This window comes from Melanostigma gelatinosum, assembly GCF_949748355.1.
Source record: "Melanostigma gelatinosum genome assembly, chromosome: 3".
Taxonomy (NCBI): domain Eukaryota; kingdom Metazoa; phylum Chordata; class Actinopteri; order Perciformes; family Zoarcidae; genus Melanostigma; species Melanostigma gelatinosum.
The window spans coordinates 13,817,323-13,832,315 of NC_136636.1; the positions used below are offsets into that span (position 1 = coordinate 13,817,323).

At 43.3% G+C, this 14,993-nt stretch overlaps 2 protein-coding genes across 2 annotated transcripts; one reads left to right on the forward strand and one right to left on the reverse strand.

Annotated features, from left to right (window-relative positions):
• Positions 1–191: 191 nt before the first annotated feature.
• On the forward strand, positions 192–10,687 carry usp4 (ubiquitin specific peptidase 4 (proto-oncogene); the record flags this gene model as incomplete). Its single annotated transcript, XM_079266475.1, has 22 exons — positions 192–343; positions 1,638–1,765; positions 1,895–2,025; positions 2,106–2,232; positions 2,403–2,548; positions 3,162–3,223; positions 3,397–3,543; positions 4,652–4,769; positions 4,882–5,055; positions 5,162–5,320; positions 5,653–5,877; positions 6,032–6,115; positions 6,194–6,288; positions 7,020–7,202; positions 7,314–7,660; positions 7,753–7,974; positions 8,061–8,131; positions 8,217–8,332; positions 8,427–8,576; positions 9,400–9,503; positions 9,890–9,978; positions 10,186–10,687. The coding sequence occupies 22 exons, from the start codon at positions 192–194 to the stop codon at positions 10,306–10,308; spliced, it is 3,153 nt and encodes a 1,050-aa protein (XP_079122601.1). The 3' UTR covers positions 10,309–10,687.
• A 1,952-nt stretch (positions 10,688–12,639) lies between these two features.
• On the reverse strand, positions 12,640–14,591 carry gpx1b (glutathione peroxidase 1b). The gene is made up of 2 exons (XM_079296434.1): positions 14,325–14,591; positions 12,640–13,328 (listed from the first exon to the last, which is right to left on the reverse strand). The coding sequence occupies exons 1-2, from the start codon at positions 14,547–14,549 to the stop codon at positions 12,978–12,980; spliced, it is 576 nt and encodes a 191-aa protein (XP_079152560.1). The 5' UTR covers positions 14,550–14,591; the 3' UTR covers positions 12,640–12,977.
• Between the last annotated feature and the right edge of the window lie 402 nt (positions 14,592–14,993).

Here is a 14,993-nt window from a genome sequence, read left to right on the forward strand (position 1 = left end):
TATATGACTCCTCTGTGATTTACTGGCGATGCCAGAGCACTCACATTGGGGTGCTACAGCAGCTCTACTCGATTGTGCAACGTCACTGACCGTAGAGGAAGAACGTTTCCCCGAGCAGAGCTCTGAAGCTCGCACAAGCCGAGTATGCGCCTCTTCCGTTCGCGCGTTCACGAGACCGGCACACTCGCTACATGATGGCCGAGGGAGGCGGACCCGAGCCGGGTGGCGCGGCAGACTCCGACTCGGAGCCGGTAGCCGCACAAATGCCAACCCCTTCAACCGAAAATCAGAAACAGACTATCGGGTCACTTTTGAAGACTACTCTGAGAAAGGGCGACGAATGGTAAGAATCGTCCACGGCCAACGGTACCTGTGTATTTTCAGCTAGCGTTTGCTAGCTAACGTTAGCTAGTGAGAAACAGGAAATGCTAACATGCTAAAGCTAGCATGCTAACGGAACCAACGGTTGCTAGTCTGAAATCGAAAGCTGCTGTGCTACCGATACTTTGTCCAGCTAACGTTTAACAAGTTAGCCCGCTAGCTGCTAGCCAGCTCGACTTAAATATTTCCATGGTGCCTGTAGTAACAGATATGAACGTTGGTTGTATACAACGAAACTAGCATGACTAAGTGGGTCATTTGTAAATGTTAATGTCGGGTTTGTGACAACTTAAGTGACGTTGTCTGATGTGGTAGCTTGTCGGCTGGTAGAATAGGCCCTGGATTCAGATGGTGAGTTTATTTGCCAGTCAGACCGGCTCGTTGTTGGATAACTAACGTTAGGTATCAGGAAATGGGCCCGTTGACAGGATTATTTTGCGAGTCGTTGCCTGCTTGTACTGACGTTGAAGTTGTCTCACAGGTTTCTTAACCGGCCAGCTTCCGGTGTTTGCTACAATGTTTCAGATCCGAAAGACCGCCCGGGTACAATGCAGCGAGTTGTTTTTAAAGAGGTTTCACTATTACATTTTTCAACAGAGAAATGTGAGATAAGCAAGAATTTAAATAGCCTTCTGTAGAAATGGGCCACCGTTTATTGACTATCAGCTACTAGCTACTGAGCTAACAACATGTCATATAGTTGTTGAAAGTCAGTTAATGCCTATAAAGTGTTTCACGATACTGCAGTATCACTAAATAAAAATGGACTTCTATCCCATGGCGTTCACGCTGAAATGTAAGATTTTCCACAAGCGTATTTACACTGTTTTATAGCTTGGGGAAGTTAACCTCAGGTCAAAGGGCAAAGATCTTACACCTCACTATGATTGACACACTTATGTGAAGCATTGATTTTCACTGACTTCTATGACCCTAACATCGTATTATGTGAATGCTTGCTAAGAAGTCTACTAACTGGAGGAGATTAAGTTAAACTAACTTTCTGTTGCAATAGCTGCATATGCCAAGGCAGTTTGGTATTGCATAATTTTCTGGGTTAACATAGGACTTGGTACAATGTCTGTCCAAATCCCATGTATCACCTCTCGGTCCTGTCCTTGCGCCATATCATAAACATATTAGGTGACCAAAAATGCTTTATGAAGTATAAGTCTTACAGGTTCAGAAGAAAGGATCGAGTGTCTTTCAAAGTGTGATGTGTTTGTTATTAACTGTTCCAAACTTATTTGTTTTAGGTATCTAATAGACAGCCGGTGGTTCAAACAGTGGAAGAAGTATGTTGGATTTGACAGCTGGGACATGTACAATGTGGGAGAACGTAGCCTCTATCCAGGACCAATTGATAACTCCGGGCTTTTCTCAGGTAAAACCTTCATCTGTAAACAAACATCTATTGGGCTTTGCTTGCTCTTGAGAACAGCACACATCCCACATAGAGATTAAACGCGCGGTACAGCCTCTAGTCATCCTTTTTGTTATTGTTTCCTTAAAGACCAGGAGACTCAGTCCCTGAAAGAGCACCTTATCGATGAGCTGGACTATGTCCTTGTACCCACTGAGGCATGGAAAAAGCTTGTCAGCTGGTACGGCTGTCTTGAGTGCCAGAGACCCATCGTCAGGAAGGTAACGCTGTTGAGGATTTTCTTTTTTACTTGACCATTCGCTTGTGGTTTGGGTTCTTAAATGTCTTCGTTCTTCCCCAGGTTGTTGAGCATGGCATGTTTGTCAAGCACTGTAAGGTGGAGGTCTATTTGCTGGAGCTGAACTTGTGTGAGAATGACAACATGGACAATGTTGTTACGCGTCATTTCAGTAAAGCTGATACTATAGGTGAGGGCTGACAGGAGTTTCTATGGATTCCTCTTTGCATTGAAAATGACGAGATAAATGTGCTACCTACACAACTGGAAATATCATACTTTGTCAGTCATTAAATGTGTTTTGTGTAATAAATAAGCAGGAAAGATAATAATCAAGCCTCGCAAATCCCTTCTTTTCAGACACTATAGAGAAGGAGATGAGAACACTGTTCAATATCTCATCAGAGAAGGAGACACGGCTCTGGAACAAATACATGAGCAACACCTACGAGCAGCTGAACAAGCCAGACAGCACTGTACAGGATGCTGGTCTCTTCCAGGGGCAGGTAGGTACAGCTGTGGTATTCAAATACCCTTCAGATTACCAATAGACTCCTCATTTCCTTTGAAGAACACCACGGCCCAGCAGTGTACTGGTACTCACCGTGCATACATAATTCATTTACTGGCATGGTACAGAACAACATGCACTGTAAGAGTCTCTTGCAATACAATATATTAACTATGCATACAATACAAAACTATGTGGAATATCAGTTACTGTAGAGGTAAGCTAATACCTCTGTGACATTCCCATCAACAAAATGATCTTTGAAAAGGAGGTTTCACTGTTCAATACTATTTCATTAAGTTACATTAACTTGTAAGTGTTCATGCTACTGTGCCCATACTCATGTACACTATAGTCACAAGTATGCAATGTGAAAGGTGAGAGACAAAGTTTCAATTCATCACAGCAGCTATTTTCGTAAAACTGCAAATTAAAGCTAAAAAACAGACTTAAACATCGAAGTAAGTGCAGTTGATGGTCCCACCTCCAGCTGCTGAAGGTGGCAGCACTCGACACACGCTAGTGTTAATTCAAGCCCGAGACATGATAGCTCTGACATGAAGGTCAGTTTTGCCGGCTTGGCTCTCAACCAGCTTGTTTTCCCACAGGTGCTTGTGATTGAGCGGAAGAATGAGGATGGCACGTGGCCCAGACAGGCCTCCCATCCCAAGTAACCAAATATCTTGTTTGTTTTGTCATTCTGTAAAAGCCTGTAGGAATATAAATGATATCCTAGTAGTTTTAGAGCATTTAATATATACATCAAATATATATCCAAACATTAAATGTAGGTCAGTATTTTTTTTAACAAACGTTAAACACGGTCTTGCTCTTGCTCACCAGATCCAGTACGACCCCATCCAGGAATTTCACTACCTCCCCAAAACTCTCCTCCAACTCAACAGCCAGTATCTCCTCAACAGTAACCAATGGAGACAGCAGCTGTAGCCCTGGCTACACACTTAACAACAGCACATCCTCTGGTAACAGGCAAGTGTCCTTTTCTGATTTATCCCCCCGTCACCTTTTCCTCCATGCACAGAGTGTGTACCTCTAGTGCACATTTACTGTGTGCGTTATGTGGCACCAACTTACTGTTCTTTTGTACCACTTGCTTCCTCAGCTCCTGTGGTATTCAGTTGTTACATCTGCAAAAGACTCATTGTATGTTGTGATGGAACTTGCACATCAAATGTTTCTCATGCAGGTGTTTTGTAGAGGAGATTAAAAGGACAGTCCCGCACACTACTCTCGCATTTACGACATTTATTGATTCAGTTCAGCTCCTCCAGACCTCCATCAGACCACGAGGTCTTTAACAGATAATTCATCTTCTGTTGCACACCACGGAATTCAAAGTATGTTCTTTCCCTCTTCCCATAATGTCATTCGTTCTTTTCTTTTCGTTGTTTCAAGTTTGTCAGTCTTTCATTTGTAAATTTGTTTTGGGTGTTTTTTGTTTGCTTTTAAATGCAACACCCAGAAAAGCAATGCAAGTCAACACCCATGTAAAGGCGAGCTGGTATCGAATATGTACGAACACTACAGTGCTGTATCAGCATGAAGTTAATCATATTGCATAGTGAAGAACATGTAATAAAGGGTGCACTGTAACTGTGTTGTTGCAGCATGGGTCCCTTATCGTGCTTTGCTTACTGTAAAACACATTCTGGCCTTAAGCTGCTTGCATTTGCTCTTTCTGGAGTTCTCTGCTACCTACAGCTCAGTGGGATTACTGAAGAGTTGATTACTTGTGACTAACTGTGCATGCTAGAGACACAATTTGATATTCAAAATACACTCAAAATAAAAGATGGAAAATTAGACTGAATTTGCACATGTCATAGAGACTTCTTTTAATTAGACACAACATAATTCAGTTATTTAAAATGTTGCATGATCGTGAGTTTTTGGGTAGTATTCTAAATGAGGACGAGAGTGTGGTGGTGACAGCGTGGCAATATTCCTTGTTGTCAATTCATAGAGGTACGCATGACAGGTGGTAGTAACATGTTCTCTTTTATCCAGGTACCATATCTGAATGTCCTGTTTAAACACACATGGCTTCATCACAACACTGCGTCTTCTCTTCCAACAGATTGGGGGGCTACAATTCATACAGCTCCTCCTACAACTACAGAGAGTCACAGTCACAGCCCGGCCTGTGTGGTCTCAGTAATTTGGGCAACACATGCTTCATGAACTCTGCCCTCCAGGTAAAAAAACATCCAGTAACGCCACAGATCCAACTTCCGTTCAGAAAAAGTCAGTTGACAGTCTTTTGGGTTTCATGTTCACACTATCCATCTATGATTCCTCTTCTTCCAGTGCCTGAGCAATGCATCTCCACTCACAGAATACTTCCTCAATGACCAGTACGAGGCAGAGATTAACCGGGAGAATCCGCTGGGAATGAGGGGGGAGATCGCAGAGGCCTACGCAGATCTAGTGAAGCAGATGTGGCTGAGCCGCAGCAGCTACGTGGCCCCACGCACCTTCAAAGTGAGTCCTGTTAAAACAACTTCCTCTGAAGAGAATGTTTTACATATCAGTTATCCATTCATAATCTTAAAGGTACAAACAAAATTCACCTTTCTTTTTCCCCCAGACCCAGGTCGGATGTTTTGCCCCCCAGTTTTCGGGCTACCAGCAGCAGGACTCCCAGGAGCTGTTGGCTTTCCTGCTCGACGGGCTCCATGAAGATCTAAACCGCGTCAAGAAGAAGCCTTATCTGGCCCTGAAGGATGCAGAGGGCCGTCCAGACGAGGTATGGAGCAGACATAGAAATGGAAAAAGAAAAGGGAAACTAAAACCTGCAAAGACTCATTCTGGTGCCGCAATATGACGCTGCTTAAATATTTATACTCGCAGCATTCCTGGCTTTGTTGTGTTTTGATTCCTGAAATTGGCTTTAAATTTCATAGAGATTGACTGAGCTGCAAGACATAGCATAGGTTTTTATTATGAAGCAGCATATTGTGTGCTTTGATCTACTATGCTTCAATGAATTACGGAACAATATCTAGTTACACCTTTTCTTTCAGAGGCTTTAAAAGGTCATCAAATGAAAGTCTTTCCCGGTTGTTTGTGGAATTACAGATCGTCGCAAAGGAAGCCTGGACGAACCACCGCTTGCGCAACGACTCTATTATAGTTGATATTTTCCACGGCCTCTTCAAATCCACTCTGGTGTGCCCAGAGTGCTCCATGGTGTCTGTAACCTTTGACCCATTCTGCTACCTCACACTGCCTCTGCCCATGAAGAAGGACCGGACTATGGAGGTGTTCCTGGTGCGGTCAGACCCTCAGTCCAGACCCACACAGGTGAGGTGGAACTAGAGTTCTAGCTCTAGACTTGGAACACCTACAAAAATGATAAATAATACCCCATTACTAATACTAGCACTCCAGTTTTTAAGAACCGAGTTTGCTTTGTACGTGATCATAATATCACTTTATGTTCTTCTTTGTCTTACAGTATCGAGTGGTGGTCCCCAAACTGGGAGCAGTGACAGACCTGTGCAGCGCCTTGTCCAAACTCTGTGGATTCCCTCAGGAAAACGTGAGAACTGTTACATTTTCTTTGCTCTGGGTTGAAATGGAAATATGTGCTAACTTTGCCATTTACTTCTCTGTCTAGATGGTGGTGGCTGACGTTTACAACCATAGGTTCCATAAAATCTATAGACGGGATGATGGTCTCAACCAAATCATGGAAAAAGATGACATCTTTGTGTAAGTATTGTTGTCTTCAGTGAGTCACTGCGGCCACTGTTTCATGCTGTAGTTGTATTTGAAGCGCCTGCAGGGGTCGCTAGCGAGCCATCCGGCCTCTCACTGTGCGCTTCACTGGAGCTCTCTCAGCAGACGAGAGGCTTTTACTTCCCTATTGAAACATGGATTGTTTAAATATCACAACCCAAATTCCCATTATGAAATGAATGGGACCTTGCGGTCATCTGCCTTTTTCGGGGGTAAAAAGCTCCACGAGTGCTTGCGAGCTTAGCTTTCTTATTTTTTGATTTGTTTTATATGTTGTCGGTACGTATGTATGTCACTGTCTATTCTCGTGAAAGGGATATTTTGGGAAATTTCTTTAAATTTGGCACAAATGTAACTTTCATGTAAGAAATAACTGATTATAATTTGTGGGTCAAAAGCCACAAAACATATTTTTTGTCATAACACAAGAATTCGTGTGTTTATTATGACAATTTCACACAAGTCTAATAGGAAAACATGATGAAGTTGAGTCGTACTTCCATCCTAGAAGTAAACTGCAACATGACTGGTTGGTGGAGGCATTTAACTGCAAGGCTTTAATTCTAGTTGTCCGGTGCTTTAAGAGCCTCTACTAAAGACTGGGCCTAGCATACGATGTGCATAGTATGTACTCCATACTGTGGTCATCAGTAATTTAAAATACGTGTGTGTAATGTGTGTGTTTGTGTTGTTGCTCTTTGCAGGTATGAGGTACAGGAAGAGGACAGCGAGAGGATGAACCTGCCTGTCTATTTCAGGGAGTGCCACTCCAAGCATGCAGGAAGTTCCTCAAGCACCATGCTGTTTGGCCAGCCTTTACTCATCACCGTGCCCAGACACAACCTCATAGCAGACGTTCTCTACGACAAGATCCTAGAGAGAATTGGGTAAGGACCTACTGTGTGGATAGAAAGGAGGGAAACAACATGGCAATAAAAAAAAAAGCGAGTTCTGTGTGTATTTGGTGGTTCACGTATCTCCTCTGTTCCATGCTGCAGGCGCTATGTAAAACAATCCCAGGGCCCTAACAGTGAAAGCAGGGCATCGGCATCGACCTCGGCATCGACCTCGACCTCGACATCGACCTCGGCATCGGCCCCAGCATCGTCTTCGGCCCCAGCCTCAGCATCGTCTTCGGCCTCAGCATCGTTTTCGGCCCCGGCATCGGCCTCAGCGACCGTTGCCAGCTGCAGCCAGGCTCCTGAATGTTCCACATCGTCTAGTCTCAATGCCGGCCTGGGGGGCTGTGGCAGCCCCCTGTCAGACGGGGCCTCGTGCAGTACCAGCTCCAGTAACGGCAGCAACCACTCAGGGACCTGCAATGAAACTAATGGGTTGTATGATGGTAATTATCCAAGATTCACTAAATTCAAAGGAAACATTGATCAGCCATGCAAAGAACTGCAAAGTAATGAGATTTCATTGTTTTCTGTTCAGGTGAGGAGGAGACCATGGACCACCAGGTGAGTCCAGAGCCAGAGAATGGCCAGTCTGAAGAGGATGACGAAGAGACCTCTGACTTGGAAAATGGGTCTAAAGGAGACTCAGCCAAGCAGCGCTCTTCACCAGCCAAGCTCTTCACTTTCAGCATCGTCAACTCTTATGGCACAGCTAACATCAGCCCGCTGCCCTGTGATGGAAATGTCCTCAAACTTAATCGTCAGTGCTAATCTTTTTGAACTTACAATTGTTCGTTTTATTTTTCGAAGCCCCTTTGTGTTGACAGAGCCTCTTCCTCTCTGCAGCACATTCCACGGTGGCCATCGACTGGGACGCAGCATCAAAGAAGCTGTGCTACGATGAGCAGGAAGCAGAGGTCAGTAGGTTGATAGTCGGCAGATTAAATCCTGTGACCAGACATGCAAACAGCCTATTTATATCTGTGTGAATATTGTGTGTAGGCCTATGAGAAGCACGAGAGTATGCTGCAGGCGCAGAAGAAGAAAGCCACCGTGGCCCTGACGGAATGCACCGAGCTCTTTACAACAATGGAGACACTTGGAGAACACGACCCATGGTAAGGGCTCACAACTGCAGCCTAGTTCAGTGTCAAACCACCACTCGTGTCTCCATCTTTGTCATATAAATATAATCTGGTTTTTTTTATGCAGGTATTGTCCAACATGTAAGAAACACCAACAGGCCACGAAAAAGTTTGACTTGTGGTCGCTGCCACGCGTTCTGGTCGTTCATCTAAAGCGGTTCTCCTACAACCGGTGTTGGAGGGACAAGCTGGACACAGTGGTGGACTTTCCCATCAGGTATGCAGGAGGCAGTATTGCTCATTAACATTATTGTGGACACATTTAAGGGCAATGCTTTAGTCTGACCATGAGAAAAGGCACTGATGGGTCTTTATCGTAGTTCCAGATGTCCTGAGAAGAGGTCCCCTCTGAAGATGGACAGTCTCCTCTTTTTAAGTGTTTAGATTGATTCACATTGTATCAGCGCTGAGCATTATGACAATACCTGATTACTGAAAGTTCCTTTCTTTGTTAATCATTAACATTAGTTAAGCATTTCTTAAGAAAAGCCATGTTATAGATTTTGGTGACCAAGTGCTACTAAATACGGATCAGGTTGTGACAAAGGTTGTGGATGCACATTATGTTACTCATATTTTAAGAATAGTGTTGTGAGACAGTGCAGGATCGGTGGCACTGTTCCACTAGGGGGAGCTGTAGCCTGAGACAAAGTGACCTGAGGTCTGAATAAGGAAATACTGTATTTATTGTACTTTGAAGAAATAGACTGTTGCCTCAGAGAACTGGCATCAATATGCCCGTGTCCTAACCGTCCTTATCTGTTTTAGTTGTGTTACTCATAAAACTTTCACTGGTAGCCTTTCACAGCAGAGAGTCATTAACCCGGTACAAATGGAGAAGTTGCAGCTATCTGTCTGTGTTTTATGTGTGCAACACATATCGACTCGTGACTTGCTTTTAAAAGCAGCTGACTCGTGCTCACTAAGGTTAATAACAAGCGGCCCAATGCTGTGTTATACATTGAATGTGACTTTAAGACTTTCAGTGCGGTGGAAATGCCATTTTATTTCCCTGTGACTGAAGATCTGTTCTTTGTCAGGGATCTGGACATGTCCGAGTTTGTGTGCGACCCGAAGGCCGGCCCCTACGTATATGACCTCATTGCCGTGTCAAACCACTATGGAGGAATGGGAGGCGGTCACTGTAAGTCCACTGTCATTTTAATCGCTTGTGACACTTTGGAAATCACAGGCCAATATCACTCCACATCAACATATCATGAAGAGCTTATTTTAACATACAACTATTATGTTTTCAGCTGGTAATAAATTCCCTCTCTTGTTCTTTTTGTTTGTCTTAAAACATGCACACAACATGAGTCCACAGCTGGTCTGCTGAGCAACCAATGTGTCTCCATGGACTCTAATCAGTTACATTTTAACACGGCAAAGTGTCTCGTGCATCTTCTTTCTCTGTGGACTCATTGTTTGCTTTGTCCCTTCACAGTAAACAGGTGTGAGTTTGTTTATCTCTTCCTAGATAAACAAATGAACTGAACAGCTGTTTGTTTAACACTTATTTTCTTACAGACACAGCTTACGGCAAGAACAAAGTGGATGGAAAGTGGTATTATTTTGATGACAGCAGCGTCTCCTCTGCCTCAGAGGACCAGATTGTGGTGAGTTGTGACTCTTTAATGTTCATAAATGTTGTGTGTACAGGTGTCCTGTACGTGAATGCCTCCAGAGATGCAGTCTTTGGTGATGTCTTTCTGTCATTGACTGATGTGTGACTCAGATAAGCTCTCAGCCCTCTCGGCTTTCTGTCCTTGGTGTCGAGTGTCCCTGTTGCTGTAGTGTAACCCTGTCCTTGTTGCCCCACGCAGACTAAAGCAGCCTATGTGCTGTTCTATCAGCGCAGAGACGAGGAAGCCCCCTCCAAACCTCAGCCTTCGGCCTCACTGGGAGGAGCCCCGGAAGCAGCCGATGACCACATGGACACAAACTGAGGAGCCCTTATGCGAAGGGACACGCACTGAAACATATATATGGCAAATAGAGACACTCGGACGCACACACAAAGCTACTTTAGTGACAGAGGACTCCACAGACTTAACATTATTAACCCCACCTTCCCCGTATTTTATTTGATTTCTGTCTCGAATGTTGTCACCTCGAGCCAACGGCCTCGTCAGAAGAGTGACCTGAGAGACTTCTTCCTTGCAGCAGATGGCCGACTGATTTCTGATCATAGTTTACTAGTCTGGAACTAAAGAGGAGTACGGATAGAGATCCTCTCACTGGATGAACAGAATGTTAGCAGTGCCCTCAAATGCGTAGATAAACAAATGTTTCTGTCAGAAATATTAAAAAAAGAAGCCAAATGCACATGTTGTTTCAACCAAAGCGTACCAAGGTTCTTATGATTAAAATATATCAACTGTTAAGCCATTAGCAGGATACTGGCATTGTGCCGAGATGTATCTCTGATGATCTTGCTGTGCTGAGGGAAATGCAGACCCGTGACAGTGTGATGTGTACACAGAACAATACATGCCATGCTTGTTGAAAGAGTCCTGTGACCTTATTCCACCTGCGTAGAGTGAGTCACTGATAGGCAGTTGTGCAGCCGGGCTGCCAGATCTGTGTTGCAATCTAAACCACAGAGGGGATGTCTCGTGATGATTTGTGGCAGAACCAGTTTTTCTTGCTCTTGTTCATCCATCTTTCTTTTTGTTTTGTTCTATGATGCACGGAATGGGCTCCGCTGCCTCTCAGACCCTAAACTTATGAGAGGAGTCTCACCCTGCTCACGATTTTTATTATCGTTTTTTTTTTTGTAATGACGATGCAAAAGCGGCCTTTTGATTCCTGCAACCTGCCTAAAGAAGGGGTCACTTTGAATTCTTCATGAGTACATGACCTACCTGCTTGTGGTGCATCAAGAGATCACAGGATTGTATGATTTGGCCGTAGCATTAAGGGCTATGGTCTGTCATACACTTCCAGATCATTTGAATGTGTCTTATAAGCATATTTTGATTGCTGTCTGATCAGACCCCTGGCTCACCTGCTATGGCTTGTCCTCATTAGTCTTGTACATTAATGCAGCGCTGTATTGAAATGGCTTTTGTTATTTGATATCCTAAAAGCACACTGAGTGAAGCAAAATAAAGTAGTATAAAAGCGGTGCTCTTCTTGATGAAGCTTGAACTTGCTCCCTGTCATTGGGAACACTCTACACGTGTCATCAGATGGGGTCAGGGCAGCAGTACCTTGACTGAGTGCAGCCATTTGCTTCCAGTGATCACAGTACACCACTCAGCTGTCAAGTAAAATAAAGCCACACTGTCTCTGTTGGTGGCGTAAGAGAAGAATCCCTTTGTTGTCTCTTTACAGACACAAGTACCCCAGGAAGCTCTTATAACGGGTGTATAACTCTGAGTGGGTATGAAACGCATTTACTTCTACTCGGCCTCGAGGGTCTTTGGGTGAAACCAGATGGCAGTTAGTACTTCATGGATCTATTCCTGTAAGTCTTGTTCTGTGGCATAAGTTCTGTACTTTGTCGCATTACAGCATGTTGATAAGGACCTCCAAGTGCCCTTTTTGCTGGTTGGTCCCGCTCATCAAGTCTTTCAGAGATTACTACCTAAATATAATAATTTAAGCCTATGCCTTGAAAAGCTTTACATCATATTTGCATATACTTAGTTGAAAACAAAATCCAGCTGCCGAACGCAGCGGATCTTGTTTATCCTCTTTCAAACAATTCAAATTCAAAAATGAACCGAAGACCTGTAAATAAGACTATTGAATATAGGTGTAAAGAAATTGTCGTCATATTTATCTTATTGCCAATATCTACAGTATTTGTTTTTAATTGAGGAATATTTGAATTCAAAGTACAATAAAGACTGGAGGCCTCAACAAAGTGGTTTGTTTGCACTAATTACACAAAAGATATACTGTAATAAGCTTACATTAAAGCTGTGACCAACAAAGCTGGCGTAACATTGGAGGTTGTTATGAAATAACTATTGCAAAATGATGTTTTATTGGCACGTGATGCAACCTTGAGTTAATGCTGACTTGATTGCAAAATGAACTGATCTGCACTCTTCTTTTGGCCGTCTAACAGCACAGTAGTCACACCGTTGGTACAAACCCAGGGTTCCCTACAGATGTGCTCGATGGGCAATGTTGCCCATTTACTTGATCATGTTCTAAAAAAAAATGCTGACTAAATTCGGCCTTTATCGCGCAGGTCGACATAAATATATATTCAAAAGAACAATATCAAATATTGGTACCATGATTTCACAGAGACAGTCAGGAAATGGATGAAAAGAAATTAATTTATTGGTCCTCATTACAAATCAAAACACAGCTGTGCTTTGCATACACACAAAGCAGCTGACAACATTCAGGCTTTTACTCTGCATCAGATACCCTCCTCACAACTAACTTGGTTTCAGAGGATGTCTTCATATTGTAAAAGAGCAGAACACAGCCATCGTATGTAGGAGAGCACAGCTGGTCTGGACAAGTGTTGCACACCATCTACAGAAGCTTTGGGGGGGGAGCGATGAGCACCAAAGGTGATTAGCTCATGTTACACACGTGGCGCAGAAGAGCTGCTACAAGTGGGTGAACAACACTGAGGCGGACGGGCGGTTTAGGTTGCCTGGCTGAGGAGCTTCTTGATGTCCCCCTCGATGTCGCTGGTGAGGATCTTCCTGCTGTAGCGCTTGAATGGCACTCCATCGGGCCCGATGAGGAACTTCTCAAAGTTCCAGGCCACATCGGTCCTGCTGACCGGGCTCCAGAGGATCAGCTTGGGGTCGTTCATCAGGGCGGATGGCTCATCGCTGGGGAATGGCAGCTTTGCCCTCAGGAACACAAACAGGGCGTGGGCGTCTTTCCCGTTCACATCTGCTTTCTCCAGGAGCTGAAACTTTGGCTCAAAGCCATTTCCAGGACGGACATACTTCAGAGACATGAGGATTTCCTCGTTCTTGCAGTTCTCCTGAAAGGGTTAATCAGAACAATAAGTGTGATTGTGACATTTTGGAAAATAGAAAGGTCCAGGTCACTCTAAGAAGTCCCATTGATAAAGTCCAACATGGCATTATGTCTATACAGGCATGTATTACGTCATAATGTTTTATGAGGGAAGTGGTTCGCAGATATTGTCATGGAACAATAATGGTTCTCTGTACTTCAGCAGTCCAACATAATTTCAATACCACTTACTGCAGGTTTGAAATTGGAAACAATTGAATGGCTAATAGATTTTATTATTTCCATATCTGTTCTGATCAGTAAACCAGTCGAACCTACTTTTGGTTTAAGGCTGTGTTTCCACGGTCTTCTTTATCTCTTTATCTTGAACAGAAAGAGCCCTTCCCGCTAGACGGTTTAACTTCCTGCTCATCAATCGTTTCTGTAACAGTCTATTAAGGAGTCACTACTGTTGTCATACAAACTTAGTTAATAAATGACATATTGCTTATTCTCTGCATTACAATTGTGAAGCAGAACAAGTTGCATAAGTTAAATAAGGAAGAACTTAACTTGTGCTTGGTCACTAACACAATTGCCTCTTTCCTAAACATTCAATGCTGAAACTGCATCTCAAAGGAGCTCAATTCCTCACCAGCAAAACGTGTCCTTGAGTTATAGGTTCACTTTCAAAATGTTAATCTATTGGTTTCGATAATATATGAATGAACTTGAATTAGTGGCTGTAGCAGATACTTATTGACAAAATATAAGACAAGCTAAAACCTTAAACCCGCCAGTAAACTTGGATATATAAAGCAAGTTTAAACCAGGAACAAAACTCCTTCCACCTGAGTAAAATAGCCTACAAATTCATTATAATTAACAACATATCTGTATGCTGTTGTATAATTGTTTCCGGGAAAATATGTAAAACGAATAAAAACAAAAGCTAACAATAACCCCAGTATGCCTGAAAGTGAAGAGAGTACACCTGGTGAATATAACATTGTTTCCTCACCTGATGGCCAAACTGGTTACAGGGCACTCCCAGGATCACGAGCCCCTTGCCGGCGTACCGGTCGTGGAGCTCGTTCATCTGGGTGTAATCCCTGGTGGTCGTACCTCAGAGAGACGCAACGTTCTCGATGAGGACAACTTTGCCCTGCAGGAAGGAGAAATTAAACGTTTCTCCCGTTAACAGTTTGGCCGAGAGGTCGTAAAATTTCGCAGCCATTTTTGCCATTGTCGATATGTATTCCTCTTGAGAGTAACAATGATCCCTTTATATCCGAGTCGCTCTACTTTCTTGAGCAAGCCGTGAGATATAGCCAAAGATCTTGTATTTATCGCTCAAGATGGTTCACATCCTGCAGCCTACGGGACGGGATTCGAAGGTTCCAATATACCATCACATTAATATGAAAGTCATCAATGATTGTATGTCAAAATAAAATCATGCAAGAGTAAGTAAACATTTTGATTTGCTAAACCCTGATTATAAATGCTTCTACACATACCATAACATGAATTTAGTAACTCTCAATTTGACGTTTTATCTTTAATTCAGTCAAAAGGTTGCCAAAACATGAATACTGCATTTTGTAATTTTCACGATTTCATCCTTTTTGTTTTTCCTGGAGGAAATTATCCTGCTCTTTTTTTAAACAAAACGGCTCGTGAATCATGA